General features: G+C 45.2%; 1 protein-coding gene across 1 annotated transcript in view; it reads right to left on the minus strand.

Annotated features, from left to right (window-relative positions):
• Positions 1 to 15,945, minus strand: part of GPAT2 (glycerol-3-phosphate acyltransferase 2, mitochondrial) — a 99,453-nt gene that overhangs the window by 69,511 nt on the left and 13,997 nt on the right. Inside the window, exons 7-8 of the mRNA XM_066589420.1 lie at positions 10,830 to 10,929; positions 1,890 to 2,029 (exon numbers count right to left, since the gene is read on the minus strand). Coding sequence (XP_066445517.1) covers positions 1,890 to 2,029; positions 10,830 to 10,929 — 240 coding nt within the window. The remainder of the gene's footprint in view (positions 1 to 1,889; positions 2,030 to 10,829; positions 10,930 to 15,945) is intronic.

Raw genomic sequence — 15,945 nt, forward strand, 5'->3', positions numbered from 1 at the left:
AAAACGACCTTTTCAGTATTTTTGCTGCCACTAATCTGTGCGGATTATTTTTTTTCCTTTAAATGGCCGCTCTGGGGAAAACATTTAATTTTTTTAAATCCACTATGTAACTAGTCCACCAGCATATACAAGTCGGGTAGTATTACCTTCAGCTATTCCTTTCCAACTGAAAACTTCGGGAATCCTTCTCTTCAGGTGGGTTGTGTGATCTCATTGTGACCAGCTGTGAATTATTTGCCTCTCTGTTCTCTCGGGGAGTTACTACCCCAGTCACCAAAACTTCCTGTATAACAAAACTGTTCTTTGGGGAGGAAGCACACTTCATCCATCCCAACTCTATAGTTATGGTCTGTAGCTTAGTTAGGAGCATATAGAAGGTAATGATGATTACACTGTCCCCTCAGCAGGCAGAGATGATACTGCCTCAAACTGGTAATTTGATGCATCATGGGATTGCTTGCATAGCGTAGAGGAAGAGACAGGGAGAAATCTAAAAATCAAAATGGTGTCTGATCAGTATCAGACAGGAGCCTGCACTGTATGGAAGAGAGTGCTATACACAATGGAGACCTCCAGAGAGTGTGGTAGTTAATCAGATGAAGGGGGAGAGATAGAAATAGGTTTTCTGAGATAGTTTTTCTGTGGCGTGGCCATTTAACAGCAAGTAAATGGAAACATTAACTTTTTATGATCCTTACAATGAATATGATATATAATGGTGTGAGAATTCCTTTTTTAAGATACTGCCTAGAATTGGTTCAATAATGTACTTGTAAAGTTGCATATAGGATCATTAACTAGCAAACATTCTTATAGATATGTCTTCCTCGCAGGCTAGAATGAAGGTGGCTAGTGCATAGACACCAGGTATATTATCTAGAGCTACCAATAAACCAAACAGAAAACGCCGATCATTAAAGACTATATACAAAAGGCAAAAAACTAAGACTAAAAAGATGCTCCCTGTAAATCTGTATAAGCTGTGTTTTTACTTATAGGGCTGTAGCCATCGTACACATTTGTGGCATATCCACAGAATATGCTATAAAAGTCTGATTGATGCGAGTCCCTCCCATAAGTACTGCACCTATATCCAGACCAGGGCCCCCCTAACCACCAGGGAGTTAAGGCACTTAGGAGATTTTCCAAGTGGGGAGAGAATGGGTTAGTAGAACCTGTGCTTCCCTTTCTCATGCACCCCTCTCCCCAGTGTAGCACCACTGCGGTCACTTTCCAGTCATCGCTCAGCCAATCACTAGCCCCGTGGTCATGTGCTGTTCATGCACAGATGCTAGTTGAGGCCAATGACTGGCTGACGAGTCACATGAGTGATAAACGGCACAAGACTGCTGCAGTTTCTTTTAACCCCTTATTTCCCTACTGGCATTTTGTTTTCACACTAGGAAGAACCCTTTTAGGCATAATCATCCGGCAGTCGGCCCACGGACTACCACCCGACTATCGCTCATGTGTTTAAGTCAATGGAGGCGGAGCATTGAGCAGCTCATAAATACATGGCTCAAAAGTGACAAACTGACAATAGGGCACTGAGAAAGCAATTGCTCAGTCAATGGCCACACATACACAAGACGATAAATCGCCCGGTGTAAAGGTACCTTAACTTTAATGAAATGCAGCAGTCAAAGTGCTTTTTCTAAGGTTTGCGTACTGATGACACTAATGGATAAGTTCAGAAAAGTCTCCTTAGCCCTTATGTCACGGTTTGAAGATAATTGCTGGCCTGAGCTTGCAAGTGTAGCTGCAGCCTAGCAATTAGCTCTAAATCGTTGGTGTTAGTGGCACTGAGTAACTGGGCTGCTAATTTTATCAGAGGGTAGAAGACGTTGGTGATGAACTGCTGAGAATTAGTCTTCTCCTCGGCAGATTACCTGATTAATGGCGAGCAGTCTGTCTTGTCCCAAGCAACACGAGGAACTCGAAGGTTTTGGGAGAATAAAATGAAAGGTACAAGAAAGAAATCCAGCCATGAAGGATGAGTGGAGAGGAAGACAAGCGGTGTTTTTGGACACTAGAAGAAAAAAAAAAAAAAAAAAACATAAATTTTCAGCGTATGTTCACATGCAACAGACATTTTTGCAACATAGTGCCACATTCTGTTATGGCAAATTTCTTTATGCTGCACAGGATCTGATAACTTGTGTTGATCTAAGACCAAGAGATCAGGGATAAAGGGCTCCTTCGGTCAGCTCAATTACATCTTTAAAAAAAAAAAATAATAATTAATTAAACTAATTAATTTAATTAATTAATTAATTAATTAATTAAACCACATCATGCATGGCAAAAAACAAGATTTTTGTATTTATCATAAATCTCTTTCGCAGCTTGTTCATTGGTGGACACAGCTGAAGACCTGGGTATAGCTACTACCACTAGGAGGCAGACACTAAGCAGTCAAGTATAAGCTCCTCCTACTAGCTATTCCCCTCCAGCAGGCTAAATGAATTTGCATACAAGCATTAGGAGAAGCCAAGTAGGATACGAAAACAACAGTTAACATGACAAAAAAATTGTTTAAAACTGTGACTCAGAGTAGCACTATGTACAACTGCAAAACGAACACTCCAACAAAGAGAAATATACGTGAAAGGACTAATATCATATGGGTGGGTGCGCTGTCCCCAATGAACGAGACAAGAAAGATTTTACAGTTAATACAAAAATCTTTTTTTTCCTCGTCCGTATAATTGGGGGACACAACTGAAAACCGTGGGACATTCCAGAGCAGTCCCTCGGGGGCGGGACATGTAAAGGACACATTCGGTTAGTTTATAGCCGTCTGTAAAACGCTTTGACAGAGGGAGGGGTCTGCTGATGCAAAAGTATGTACCGGTAAAATTTTGATAAAAGTGTGCAAAGAGGTCCATGTAGCGGCCTTACACCCATGAAGCCCCCACTGCCTGAGTACAATGCTCCTTAAAGGGGTTGTCCCGCGCAAGCAAGTGGTGTTAAGCACTTCTGTATGGCCATATTAATTCAATATACATCGTGCATTAAAACATTGGCCATACAGAAGTTATACACTTCCCCCCCCTCCCTCCGGTGTTGGCGTCCCCGTCTCCATGGCGCCATGGAGAAGGCTTCGGTCGGCGCCATGGAGACGGGGACGCCAACACCGGAGGGGGGGGGGGGGGGGGGAGTCTATAACTTCTGTATGGCCAATATTTAATGCACGATGTATATTACAAAGTGCATTAATATGGCCATACAGAAGTGCTTAACACCGCTTGCTTGCGCGGGACAACCCCTTTAAGGCAGAAAGGAGGCGCTGTGCCTTTGGCATGGTAGGCCTCTACCACCGCTGATAGGATCCAGCAAGATGATCATTTTAGAAGCTGCAGGACCACGTCTTTGGCCATCAGGAATCACGAACAGAAAATGAAAATGTCCTCATTGAGATGGAATGCCAATACTACCTTTGATAGAAAGGAGGGAACTGGACATAGGCTCACCTTGTCGTGATGAAAGACGGTAAACAGCGGTTTGGTCAACAATACTGCAAGCTCGGAAACCGACAGATTGAGGTGACCGCTACCAAGAAGGCCACCTTCCAGGTTAAAGATGTGAACTGGAACCTCCTCAAATGTTCGAATGGATGAGACTGCAGATCATCTATTACAAGATTAAGATCCTAAGGTGCCACTGGAGAAGGCTATGGAGGAGAAGTATGAGCAACCCCTTGTAGGAATCTACATATGGCCGACTTCAAGGCCAGTGGGCACTGGAAAAGTATGGACAGAGAAGATACTTGTTCTTTTAAGAAACTAAGGCTCAAGGCCATATTCAGAATGTCCTATAGAAAGGAAAAAAAACACATTGGCTGAAAGTTGCGTTGTTCGCACCAAAGAAAACCTATTCCAATCGCGAAGGTAAACCTTAGACAAAGATTGCTTTCTAGCCTTCAACATGATTTGAATGACTGGTTCTGTAAATCCTAGAAGCGTGGATAAATTTGGGTGAAAGGGGTTTCTCTAAGAGAAGATCCTCTCGAAGAGGGAGACGCCATGGGGAGTCGAGGAGTAGACTGAAGAGAAACCTGTACCACTTCTGGCGGAGCCGATCTGGTATGAATAGAATCACCAGGAGACCTTCCATCTTGACCTTCTTGAGAAGTCGAGGGATTAGTGGAAAGAGGAAAAATACGTATGGAAACCGGAATTCTGTACATGGAATTATTAATGCATCCACTGCTAAAGCTTGTGGATCTTAAGACCTGGCCACAAATACTGGAAGCTTGTGATTGATTTCGGACGTCATCAGATTGACGTCTGGATAGCCCTATTTTCAACAAAGAGCTTGAAAGACTTTGGGATGTAGCTCCCATTCTCCAGGATCGACTGTCTCCCTGCTGAGGAAGTTGGATATTCAATTGTCTACTCCTGGTAAGTGGACCGCCGAGAGCACTGGAAGATGAACTTCGGCTCAGGTCAAGATCCTCACTGTGTGAAGCAAAATATTTCATTGCCCCCATCTTGCTGCCATTCTGTGTCTTCCTTTGTCTTTTCCAAGTTCAACTTTGTCTGGGCATCAGATAGTTAGGAATTCCAGCTTCCACCAGATAAAAAAAATTAAGTTTATCTTCACTTTAAGAATGCATATCAGCTGACCCTCCCTCCCCGCCATCCCCAGGGAGGGAGTGGGTGAAAGAGGAGCCTGCATACACTGGAATTTTATCACAAAGACGTATATAGCATATACTAAAGATACATATATTAAAGGCCCTTTTACATCCAACGATTATCGCTTAATATTCGTTCAAATGGCCGAAAGGGATCGATAATTGTTACATGTAAACGCGGGCAGTCACGCATTTTTCATTCATTTGTTCAGCGCCGACTTTTAGTCCAAATAAAAACCGTTGTTTGGCTGTTCGCTTGGTTTAATCATTCAGCCTTCAGCGATTCGTGGGATTATCATTGGACGGGGCGTAAATACTTGCATCCAAAAAGGCACAGAGATTGGATGTCGGGACAACAAAGCAACTATTTTTGCACGCCCCCCTAGTGCTCCACCATTGACTGGTAAATCATCGGCCGTTCTGACATACACCGCAGGAGCTACAAAGAGCATCGAAAATACATTCACCATCTTTTACTTTGCATGCTAAGGTCACGGCATCTATAGCAAGGATTTATCTTTGGGCGCCAGCTGGTTTCACTACTTCTTCCAACTAAAGATTCGCGATAGTAAACGCTTCAAATATCAATTCACAAAACTCCTTGTTTGCTATTTACTCACGCATACCACCTACTGATTCTTTCACAATGCCAATTCAGAGAACACCTAAACCCGACACCTAGAGATTCTTTCAAAACGTCAATTCACAAAGCTCCTTGTTTTTTGCACACAAACCATGTGCACGTACCTACTTTCAAAAGGCCAATCCACACTTGCACAATAACACCGTTTTTTCTTCATCTCGAATACACTTCCCTGTCTATCAATCGTCCACTTATCCTTACATGTAAACGCTACCAAGCAACACACCGAACAACTGAAATGCCCAGACGCCACGTCCATTTCTAGCGTTCAGTTTAAATGGCAAAACCATTGCTTATTTTGGCCGTTTGAACGACCTTTGAGCGATAATTGTTGCGTGTAAATGGGCCTGTAGTCTGTTTGGAAGCAGTTGATAATTACTTAGATTAATACGTATATTTCTCTATATGTATATATTTATAAAGCCTGTAGATGAAGAATATATGTGTGTATGTATGTACACATACAACACATATGAATTTATAACTTTCAAGGACTTTAGAGATAGTTAACATAATGAGAGAGAAAAAGTTAAAGGGGTTGTCTCGAGGAAGCAGTGAAATTTTTTTTTTGCCCAGTCCCCCTTATTAAGCATACATTACTATCACCCATGTAAATTACTTTTCTCGCCGGTTTCTACTTACAGTTCCAGCGTTTCAGCAACTTATAAAAAGTTTCCCCAATATGGCCGCCAGCTCTTCACCCGTCGCTTGCTGTAGCCCGACGTGCGCGCTCCCGAGACGCTACCAGCTGTGTCTCCCTGACAACCAGACGCCCCGCAGCCGCCGACCGGACCCCGGGATTGAACGCGGTCGACCAGTCACCCACCGCCAGGCAGCAGGTAACCGGCGCTAGGCCCCGACTCCCCAGCGCTACGCCCCGGGGCCCCAGCGGCAAGCTCCGGGGCCCCAGCGGCAGGCTCCGGGGCCCCAGCGGCAGTCCGTCACGCGTCACCCCCGTCAGTCCGTCACCCATCACTTACCTGGGCGGCTGGGCGGCTCTGCACCTTCCTCTAAGAGAGGATGGTAGCAGAATGGCCGCTCCAGCGCGCTCCCGAGAAGATACGGCTCGTCTGCGCATGCGCAGAAGAGCTGTAGCGGCGAGCCCACTGAAGCGGCTCGTGCTCAGAGCAGAAGACCGGACTGCGCAAGCGCGTCTAAAAAAGCAAGCCGCCAGCGAATTTAGACGGAACCATGGAGACGTGGACGCTAGCAACGGAGCAGGTAAGTGAATAACTTCTGTATGGCTCATATTTAATGCACGATGTACATTACAAAGTGCATTAATATGGCCATACAGAAGTGTATAACCCCACTTGGTTTCGCGAGACAACCCCTTTAACATAGACCAAATAAGGCAGGCAGGTCTGGGAGGAAGGAATTCCTACCTAAAAGATTGACGTCACTACCACTGCTAATGTTTAATGACCAATACTAATGATAGGATTGGAAGCAGCTATGCATATTCAGAAGTAAGGTGTCGCTTAAGTTTGTCCTTTGTTTGAAAACTATAAACACTCACGTCTGTTAGAGGAATAAAGGAATTTCAGTGGATTACACCAATGTTGTGGCACCTGTAATTCTTCGAGGACCTTGAACACTTAAAATTAATTTGGAACAGGAAGAATATACACACAGCGATCGGTTACGCTAACAGCTGCTTCTTCCATGATCCTCATGCTGCAGGTTCCGCGATGATGATTTATGTATGTGACGACCCTCTCGTCGTCAGTTTGTGCCTGAACTAGGCAATCTGTTAGCTGGGGTGCAAAGTGATGAACCGATAGGAAAATAGCTCCAAGCGCTAGCACGTTCATCGGCAGACTGGATTCCTGTTTGGTCCAAGAGCCTTGTGCCATGAGATTTCACAGAGTACCCTCCCAGCGTAATAGACTGGCGTCTGTGATTAGTACCTGCCATTGATAGATCTGAAAGCACATCCCAGGTGGATCTGTAGGAATCCAGCCACCAACGAATGGAACTCTGTTTTCAGACATATACGCATCTTCCGTTCAAGAGAGTCCATAACTTTGTCCCACTTTGAGAGAAGGCCGAGCATGAAATTTGCCAAACGAAATAGCCTAAGAGGAGACCATCAGTCCCAGTACTCTCATGCAGTGACGGATGGTCATGGGGTTCTGGAGCTTGCAAAGAGTATCTGCTTCTGAAGGTGGAGCAATTTGGACATTAGCAGTCTTACACAAGCTTGAACCATACTGAAGCAGAGTCCCAGGAATTCCAGATGTTGCATTGGTGTGAAGGACGACTTGGGATGGTTGATTATCCACCCGAACCTGGACATAGTGTCCCAGAGTGATGTGGAGACTCCCCAGGTTGGCCAATGGCGTTGGGTCTTTTATCATAACATCGTCTAGATAGGGTAGGCTACTATCCCCTTGGGGTGGAGGAGAGCTATTGAAGCCAGAACCTTTGTAAAGACTGGGGCATAAGTAGTCAATCCTAATGGAAGTGCCGTTAATTGGTAGTAATTGGACCGTATAGCAAATTGGAGAAATCACTGATAAGCGTGACAGATGGGAACACAAAGACAGGCATCCTTTATGTCGATGGATGACAGGAACTCCTCCGGTTGCATGAATTCAATGACCGATCTCAGCGACTCCATGCAGAAGTGACGGACCTTCACATACTGATTCAACTTCTTCAGGTCAGGAATGGGTCTAACAATGCCATCCTTCTTGGGTACCACAAATAGGTTAGAATGGAGATCCGTAAAGCGTTGAGGAGGAACTGGAATGATGACACTGCGAATATAGGTTATGTAGTGCATGAGCAAAGGCGCTGGCCTTTAAGAGATCTCGGAATCTGGGGCTGAAGAAGTGATCGGGGGGGTGGGGGGGGGTGGCATCGTACCAAAAAAAATCTATGCCGTAACTCTCTGAAACGACCGGTGTCTCAGACATGGGCTAACCAAGTCTCCCAGAATAGAGAGAAAGTCATCCACCTACCCTGTATAAATTGGGTGGGGGCCGCCCCTAATGCAGAAAATTTTGTGGAGGATGACTTTGCAGGTTGTGGTCATGGACCAAAGAGGCTCTCCATTTAAAACAGAGCCTTCGTTTTTGTTTTTGCAAAGCTTTCTTAATGTCCGAGCTACGAGGACCTGGATGACAAAAAGAATGAAATGGAAGCAGTTTCTTCTGTGGAGCTCTTGCATGTCTGGATCTGCTCTGTAGCAGGTGGGAACATTTTCCATTTATGGCGTCTGAGCTGATCTCATCAACTCTGGCGCCGAATAGTCGCAAGCCAACAAAATGAAAGCTTGCTAAAAAATTTGAGTACCAAAGCGCAAGTTCAGAGCCTAGCTACATCCGGGGAAGCTTTATAGATAAACTTTCCCGCCTAGCTCATCTGATGTGCAATGTTTGCCAATTCTTCCGAAGGAGACCTGTAAAAAATACCTCTCCACAAGTTGCCTGGCCCATTCAGTAGTGGCCTTACCGACCCAGGTTGAGGCGAAAACTGGCCAAAGTGCCAAACCCACTGCTTAAACAGAGGCCTTTGTACAGACTAAATATTCCTGTAGCGTATGTCTTGAAAAGATAAGGCATCCGCCATAGGAAGAGTGCTATGCTTCGCCAAAACGGGACACAGGTGGATTTGCTACTGGTCAAGACTACCATTTCTCTACTAACTTCTCTGGAAAAGAATACATGAGTTCTAGACCCTTTGATTTAGTAAAGCATGTGTCAGGAATGCTCAATTTCCTGGTTAAGACATCCTAAAAAAGGTGGAAACTTCTTTGGAGATCACTTTGGATGTCTAAAGGAAAACGACACCACTGAGCAACTATTGTTCCTGGAAGATGACTGAACGCGTCCTAGCAAGCATTGGCAGGGAGTTATCTCAGTCATCTACATTCTGAAAAGGTCCCATCGGAGTGTTTGACATAGAACACACACGAACACACACACACACACACACACACGAACACACACACGATGAGGCCTGGGAAAAAAACAGGATGCGGGTGGGCTATGATGATGAGCAACACAGCAGGAGCCAATAGGATCGCTGAGATTTTGGCACACTGCACACTCATTGTGGAGGAGAGCAGCACGTTCTCCTCTCCACTGAGCGCTATGATAGCATGACAGAGCACAGACATGGGAGAATGGCCAAAGTAAACCTGTAGCAGGGGGCTAAAGTTTTGGCCTTTAGCCTATCCACAGTCCAAGCGGCTGCCTAGCACAATGCCAGAGCAGACAATCCCTGTGAAGCGGCTGCCTAGCACAACCGCCTAATAGCAGACAACCCCTGTGAAGATATACTTACCTCTTCTGGGATATACTTAACCCTTGAGGATGAAAAACAACGGCTCCCCAGTATCAGCAGTGGCCCCCCTCTTGTGCTCCCTTGCCTTTAAGGGGATAGGGAGTGCTTTGGATAAAGGGGGGGGACACTATGGCTGGTGGGTCATGTAGAAGTTTAATCTTTAATATTTTTCCTGTTCCTCTATCGCCAGGACAGTGAGCAGAACGATTAACTCCGTTCTGTTCACACTCCTCGGCGGGATAACGGGGAGAGTCCTGCCTCACTGTATTACCAAATCCAATCATACTTGAAGACCAGCGAGAAACAAGTCTGCCTCCTACGGACACAAAGCCAAAACTGATTAGCTTGGTGCCTGCATGAGGCGTCTAGATAGTAGGAGGAGCTAACACTTATTTGCTTACTGTCCGCCTCCCAGTGGCAGTAGCTGTACTCAAAGTCTTCAGCTGTGTCCCCAATGATAAGACCAAGTTCTGTACTGCGGATAGGTGTGGAAGCGCCGTCCGGCACGTCTGTGTACATGCGCAGGACATATTTGTTTTCCCTCCCAAACACCACGCTTTTCCTATGGAAATTGCGGACGAGCCGCAGACTGGACAGCTTCCACTGATTTCAATGAAAGCTGTCCGTGTGGGAACCACACTAAAATGGAGCAAGCAGCGATTTTTTTTTATCCGCGAGCGGAAACCGCAATTGATTTTCGCTCATGTGCAAAAATAATTTTTCCTTAGCACGCTATGAAGGGTTACTGCTGCGGAATCCAGAGCGAAACGCCCACTTCAGATTCCTCAGTAAAAATCTACTCGTGGTCATGAGGCCTTACTGTGCAAAAGTACTAAAATGTCTAAAAAAGACATTATATATTTGGTATTGCTATAAGAAAGTCTACTGCTAGAATAAAGTTAACTTGTTATACATATGCACAGATGACAAGCATGGTCCATGGCATAAAAGAAAATTCAAAAACAATGCCAGAATTAGTTTTTTTCCTTCAAAATAAATAAAATCAACACAGTATATGTCTTCCGAAATAAAGTCACTAAAAATTACAGCTTGTCCTTCCAAAAAACAACCCCGCATACAACTTTATTGACAGGAAAAATAAAAGTGTCATCTATTGCAATCCAGTTATTGAAAAAACACCTCTCGACACTGAAGGCCCAAAATATGTCAAAGGATTCTGCAAAACTACTCTACATGACATATATACAGCCCGCATGTCGATTAAGTGCTCGGTAACATAAAGAGGTGTCTCACCGCAGCAGATATTTCTTGAAGTGTGGCCACCTGTCCCCAATGGAGCTGAAGATTCAAATATAATCGATTAAGTAACTTCATGAGTATCCAATGTGTTAGCCTAGAAGAAATGGAAGAAAAATAGGAACAGCGGAGATATAATAAGCATTACAGGGGACATCGTAACGCAGGCAAAATACTTCCTAACAGAAAATATATGGACTGTAGTTTCAAAGATGGGCCGGGGATGGGGGTGTGATGGGAGTGAATGTAAGGACATGTGATTGTCAATCAAGTTCTTCCACACCAAATTTGACAACTTTACGCACCAGGATGGGTCATGTCACGATGAAACAGCAAGTGGACACAAAATTAGAGTCACACAAAGCTCCATGAAATAATAAGATTCTGAGTAATTGGAAAGTTCTGTTTATTATGGACAAATCCTTTAATAATGCTGTCGGAGGTCACACTACATAGATTCTAAGAGTAAAGATATTCCTCTGTGGAAGTATTTTTGAGGAGTAATCCCAGCCAAAGAGTCTGCCAGGTTGCCGTAATTAAAATCATCAATACATAGACGTGGTATTTATAACTTTATTTATGTAAGAAAACATTACTATAAATTCTAACAATTTAGGGAATTCTAAATGCATTTTCCATCATGCGCTGAACATAAGACAACTTTTCAAAATGATGTGAAACTTCATAGGTGTATTTAGTCAAACAGATGCAGAGAAGTGGCAACCACAAATGGTTACAGGCAGCAATCAATCCAATAACAGTTTTCATTCTGCAAACTGCATTGGGAAAATGTACATGGCAATACCGTGTTTCTCCGAAAATAAGACCCTGTATTAATTTTTGACCCAAAAGAGACGCTAGATCTTATTTTCAGGGAATGTCTTATACTTCCCTAGAAGCTTCGATCCAGGACCCTCCCGCTGCTCTCTGGAGCTCCGATGTGCTTGTTGCAGTCCTCGGCCGCCCACAGAAGATCACTTTCTGATTACAGAATTCATAAATCCCGCCTCCAGGAAGCGATGGCTCTGACTGCTTTTCGAGCGCTGCTCAGCCAATCAAGGCAACGCTTGATGAACCAATGTGATGGCTGTGATTGCTTCATCAAAAGCTGCATTGATTGGCTGAGTGAAAACCAATCAGAGCTACCACTACCTGGAGGCGGGATTTAAAAAAACTTGTAACCAAAAAGCGATCTTCTGTGGGCGGCGGCGGACTGCAAAAAGCGTGTCGGAGCTGCAGAGAGGAAGGGATCAAGACCAAGCCTGCTAGGTAATGTATTTTTTTTTAATATGTAATGCAACTAGGACTAATATTTCAAGCCTCCCCGATAATCCCAAAAAAATTCAGGGTAAGGCTTATTTCCAGGGTAGGTCTTATTTTCAAGGAAACAGGGTAATAACCACCTTTTCTGCCCCCATCAGTAATAATGCTGCCATTTTTGCCCCCACACAGTAATAGCCCTGTATACTCCCACACAGTACTAATGCTGCCATTTCTGCCCGTATCACCAGTAATGACCAATTTTCTGCGCCCCCCCCCCCCCTATCAAAAGTTAAACAAGCTACTTCCCCCACTGCTCAGCTCCACTCCTTCCGCTCTTCCCGGTAGTGCGACCACGGTTTGTGACAGCTGCAGCCAATGCCTGGCCTCAGCGCCATCATGAATGTGATTGCGCTAGCCGCAAAAAGAGGAAGGAGCAGGCTGTAGAGGCAGGGGAGTGAGAAAGGCAAGTAACAATATTGCTTTCGGTTTTACGCAGCAGACACATGGGATACTAAGGGCTCATGCCCACAGCCGTATGCGTGGAGTGCTGCGGGTCTCCCGTAGCGTTTTACACATTACAGCCCATACGCACTGCTGGCAGAGACTGCGTATGAGTTGAGTGGACACTGCACATACCTGTAAGTCATGGACATGAGCAGTGTTATTTTTTTTAAATTAATTTAATCAATGTATTGCGTATGGACAGCGTATCATATGCAGCCCATAGAAGTGCTGCAAATGATATGAAGAGAAATAGAGCATGTTGCGATTTATTTCTCTTGCGTATCGAGACGCAATGACCCCACACCAGTGTGCATGGAACAATGTTTGTGCATTGACTTTCATTACCTCCATTCACCGCGTATCATGCGTGCAACGCACGTGTGATAAGTGGTGAAAGTGCGGTCGTCTCGTGTGTAGAAGTACCTGAGGCTGGTTTCAAAAAGGACATGTACCTGTGCAAGCATTCTTAAGGCCTTTGTATGCTGCATTTTCTCCCACTTAAATCAGAAAGTCAAGCTGCACTAAATATCACATATAATATTCTCACCAAAAATAAAGCGTAAATGTATAATTATTTGGGGTTTTTGGACATTAGGTAGGATTAAAAACAAGATTTTTGAAAGAACTTACCATAAAATCTCTTTCTCTTCATACATGCATTGGGGGACAAAACAAGACCTTGGGTATAGCGTCTGCCACTAGGAGGCGACACTAAGCAGAAAAGTTAACTCCTCCTACTAGCTATACACCTCCTGCAAGCTCAGTTTGTATGCAAGCAGTCGGAGCAGCCAAGTAGGATATGACAATAACAGTTAATGAATAAGAACGCTTAAGAACTGTTACTCATTCCAACACTCTAAAGAAACGGAGTATATGCTACAGTCATAGTACCAGACTGGGTGGGTGCTGTGTCCCTCAATGAATATGACAAGAAAGAGATTTTACGGCAAGTTCTTACAAAAATCTTGTTTTCTCGTCTGTATCATTGGGGCACACAGCAAGACCTTGGGAAGTTCCAGAGCATGGGGTGGGAAAATATAAGCAGCCTGCTTAGAGACGAAGTATAAAGGGGCCTGAGTAATGGTCCCACCCCCCCCAACCAGGAGAAAGCCTCCGAAACTTCAAAAACTTGGGGGCCTTTTAGATGTCAACCTAGTTGAACATTAGGGTCCGCTGAAATCCATAGTGTAAACACGTCTTCACAGCCCAGCCGTGCAGATCGATTCCAGATGACAAAAAATAAAAGACCCGTTGCGTTCCACCCCCGTGTCTGGTTGAAGTCCCATGTTGACCATTGCTGGAAGCCTGCAGGGAGAGGTTCTTGTTTCACTGGTTTGATTGTGTTGAAGAAGACTTATATCCAGCTGCCTACTGCCAGAATGTGGGGTATCTAGAACACTGGCACTGATCTCTGGCCCAAGGCTACAGAGTTGAAGCGCGGCATGGCCCTGATGCTGCGAATCCAGACAACCCCCACACGAGTCGTTGGTTGTCTTGTTGCTGTAGGTGAAATTGACTTGCGCCAAATGATCCTTATGCCTGTCCCAGCTAGGCAGGCTGTCGTTAGACGACAGCACTGCCGTTGAAGGGTTAGTAGGAAGCATCCCAGGCAAATGTGTGGGAGCTATCTCTACTAGACAGTAAGGGATATGGAGACACATGGCCCAAAAATACGATCAATATCAGGCCTCTGAGACTGACAATGGCCACAGCATCCTCCTCCTACATGAAGCCTATGGTTTTCGAAGAAGTCTAGCCTTGGAAATGGCATCTCTCTGGATTGTCAACTAGAGTTGGCTCCTCGCCAAGACATCATCACAGCCGCACGACTAACTACTCCCAGAAAATTTTGTGTTACTGGAAGACTACACAAGTACGAGAATCTTGCTGCTCCCTGTGGAAATATCAGGAGTAGGGAGAGACGAGCACTATGCATTGAAAGCAGCATAAGTGTATACTATTTCACGGTCTCATGCAAAAGGAAATAGTGCAGGAGGATTGCAGTGCTTCTGGATCCGTCTGATTTAAACGCTTTGTCTCCCGGACGATGCTTTATAAGGCGTAGTCCGAAAACTGAATCAGACATGTAAAAAAAGCAAAACTCTTACCACCAGCGGCTCTCAGCCATACTGGTTTCAGAGTGCCTGCGCAAACGAGAGGACCAGCTAAATGCGTAAATGCTGAGGAACCCCAGCAAATGCCCTGCTGACATAAAACATCCATCTGAAGGGAGGCGCATCAGCCATAGCAAATTGATTTTTGTCAAACAAGGCACTAGAGGATGCCTGACATGCCAACTCTTTGGCTTAGCAGTTGTTGGACAGGCTCCAAAGTTGGACCAGCACCCTACGTATTGTACCTGCATAGGAGGGATCCGTGGAAAAAAAACACGTTCTGTTGGAGACTGCTCTGAATTACAGAGTACTCCTTACAGCAACAGTCCAGCCATCCACAATAAAAGAGAATTCATGGCCCATTCTTCAGCCAAATCAGGGTCAGCAGCTTACTATCTCAACAGGTATCATTCATGCATCACAGATGAATGAGTGACCCACGTCTGCATGGACACGGCTGACTGAGTTCGCAGTCCAGTCTTCCTAGAAAGCACTTGATGCCGTTTTGGTCCGAGGGATCGGACTCGGTGCTTTAGCGTGTCATAAAGCTGAACAGAGGGGAGCTAGTAGATGGATCTACAGCCCCCATGCTCCCTGTCGGAGGGTGGACCCCTGGCCCATCACTATAGTTATACAGAACAAGACTGTTCGTAAGACGAGATATTCCTTAACTGACTGGACGTCAGTCTCGTATTGTGGGGAGAGCGCAAAATGCATGTGGCTCTGGCCCGGCCCCAGCCTGCGTCTTATGCTGTAAGCAAGGAAACTGCAGGCAGGCCACCATAGGTGAGCTAGCCGTTAGGTAAGACACCTCCGTTTCAGAGTGGAGACGAGAGTGATGTGTCCGCAGAATTCCTGTGCATAGTACCCTTTCCATATGGAAGGTACCACAGGTCTCAGCAAGCCCGGAGTAATGCTGACAATTAGTTCGGACACTGTTGTTCGCAAGACGAGATAATCTGTGGCAGGATGAAAACCTCGTAGTGTAGTGAGAGCACACATAGTAGGCAGTACGGTGACAAAATCCATTGGGCGCGCGGAACGCAAATGCTGCGCAGCGGCAAAACCACACATGGCGCACCATGCACCTGCCAGGCAGCAGCAGATCTCACAGGATACGTGGCAGCTACACATACATACCGCTAAACAAACAAGCTGCACAGCCGTGGCAACCTAAGCATGCCGGCCTGCAGCAATAAGAATCTGCCGCACAGGCTGTGCCATGGCAGCCA

Source organism: Eleutherodactylus coqui, chromosome 2 (genome assembly GCF_035609145.1).
Source record: "Eleutherodactylus coqui strain aEleCoq1 chromosome 2, aEleCoq1.hap1, whole genome shotgun sequence".
Lineage (NCBI taxonomy): Eukaryota > Metazoa > Chordata > Amphibia > Anura > Eleutherodactylidae > Eleutherodactylus > Eleutherodactylus coqui.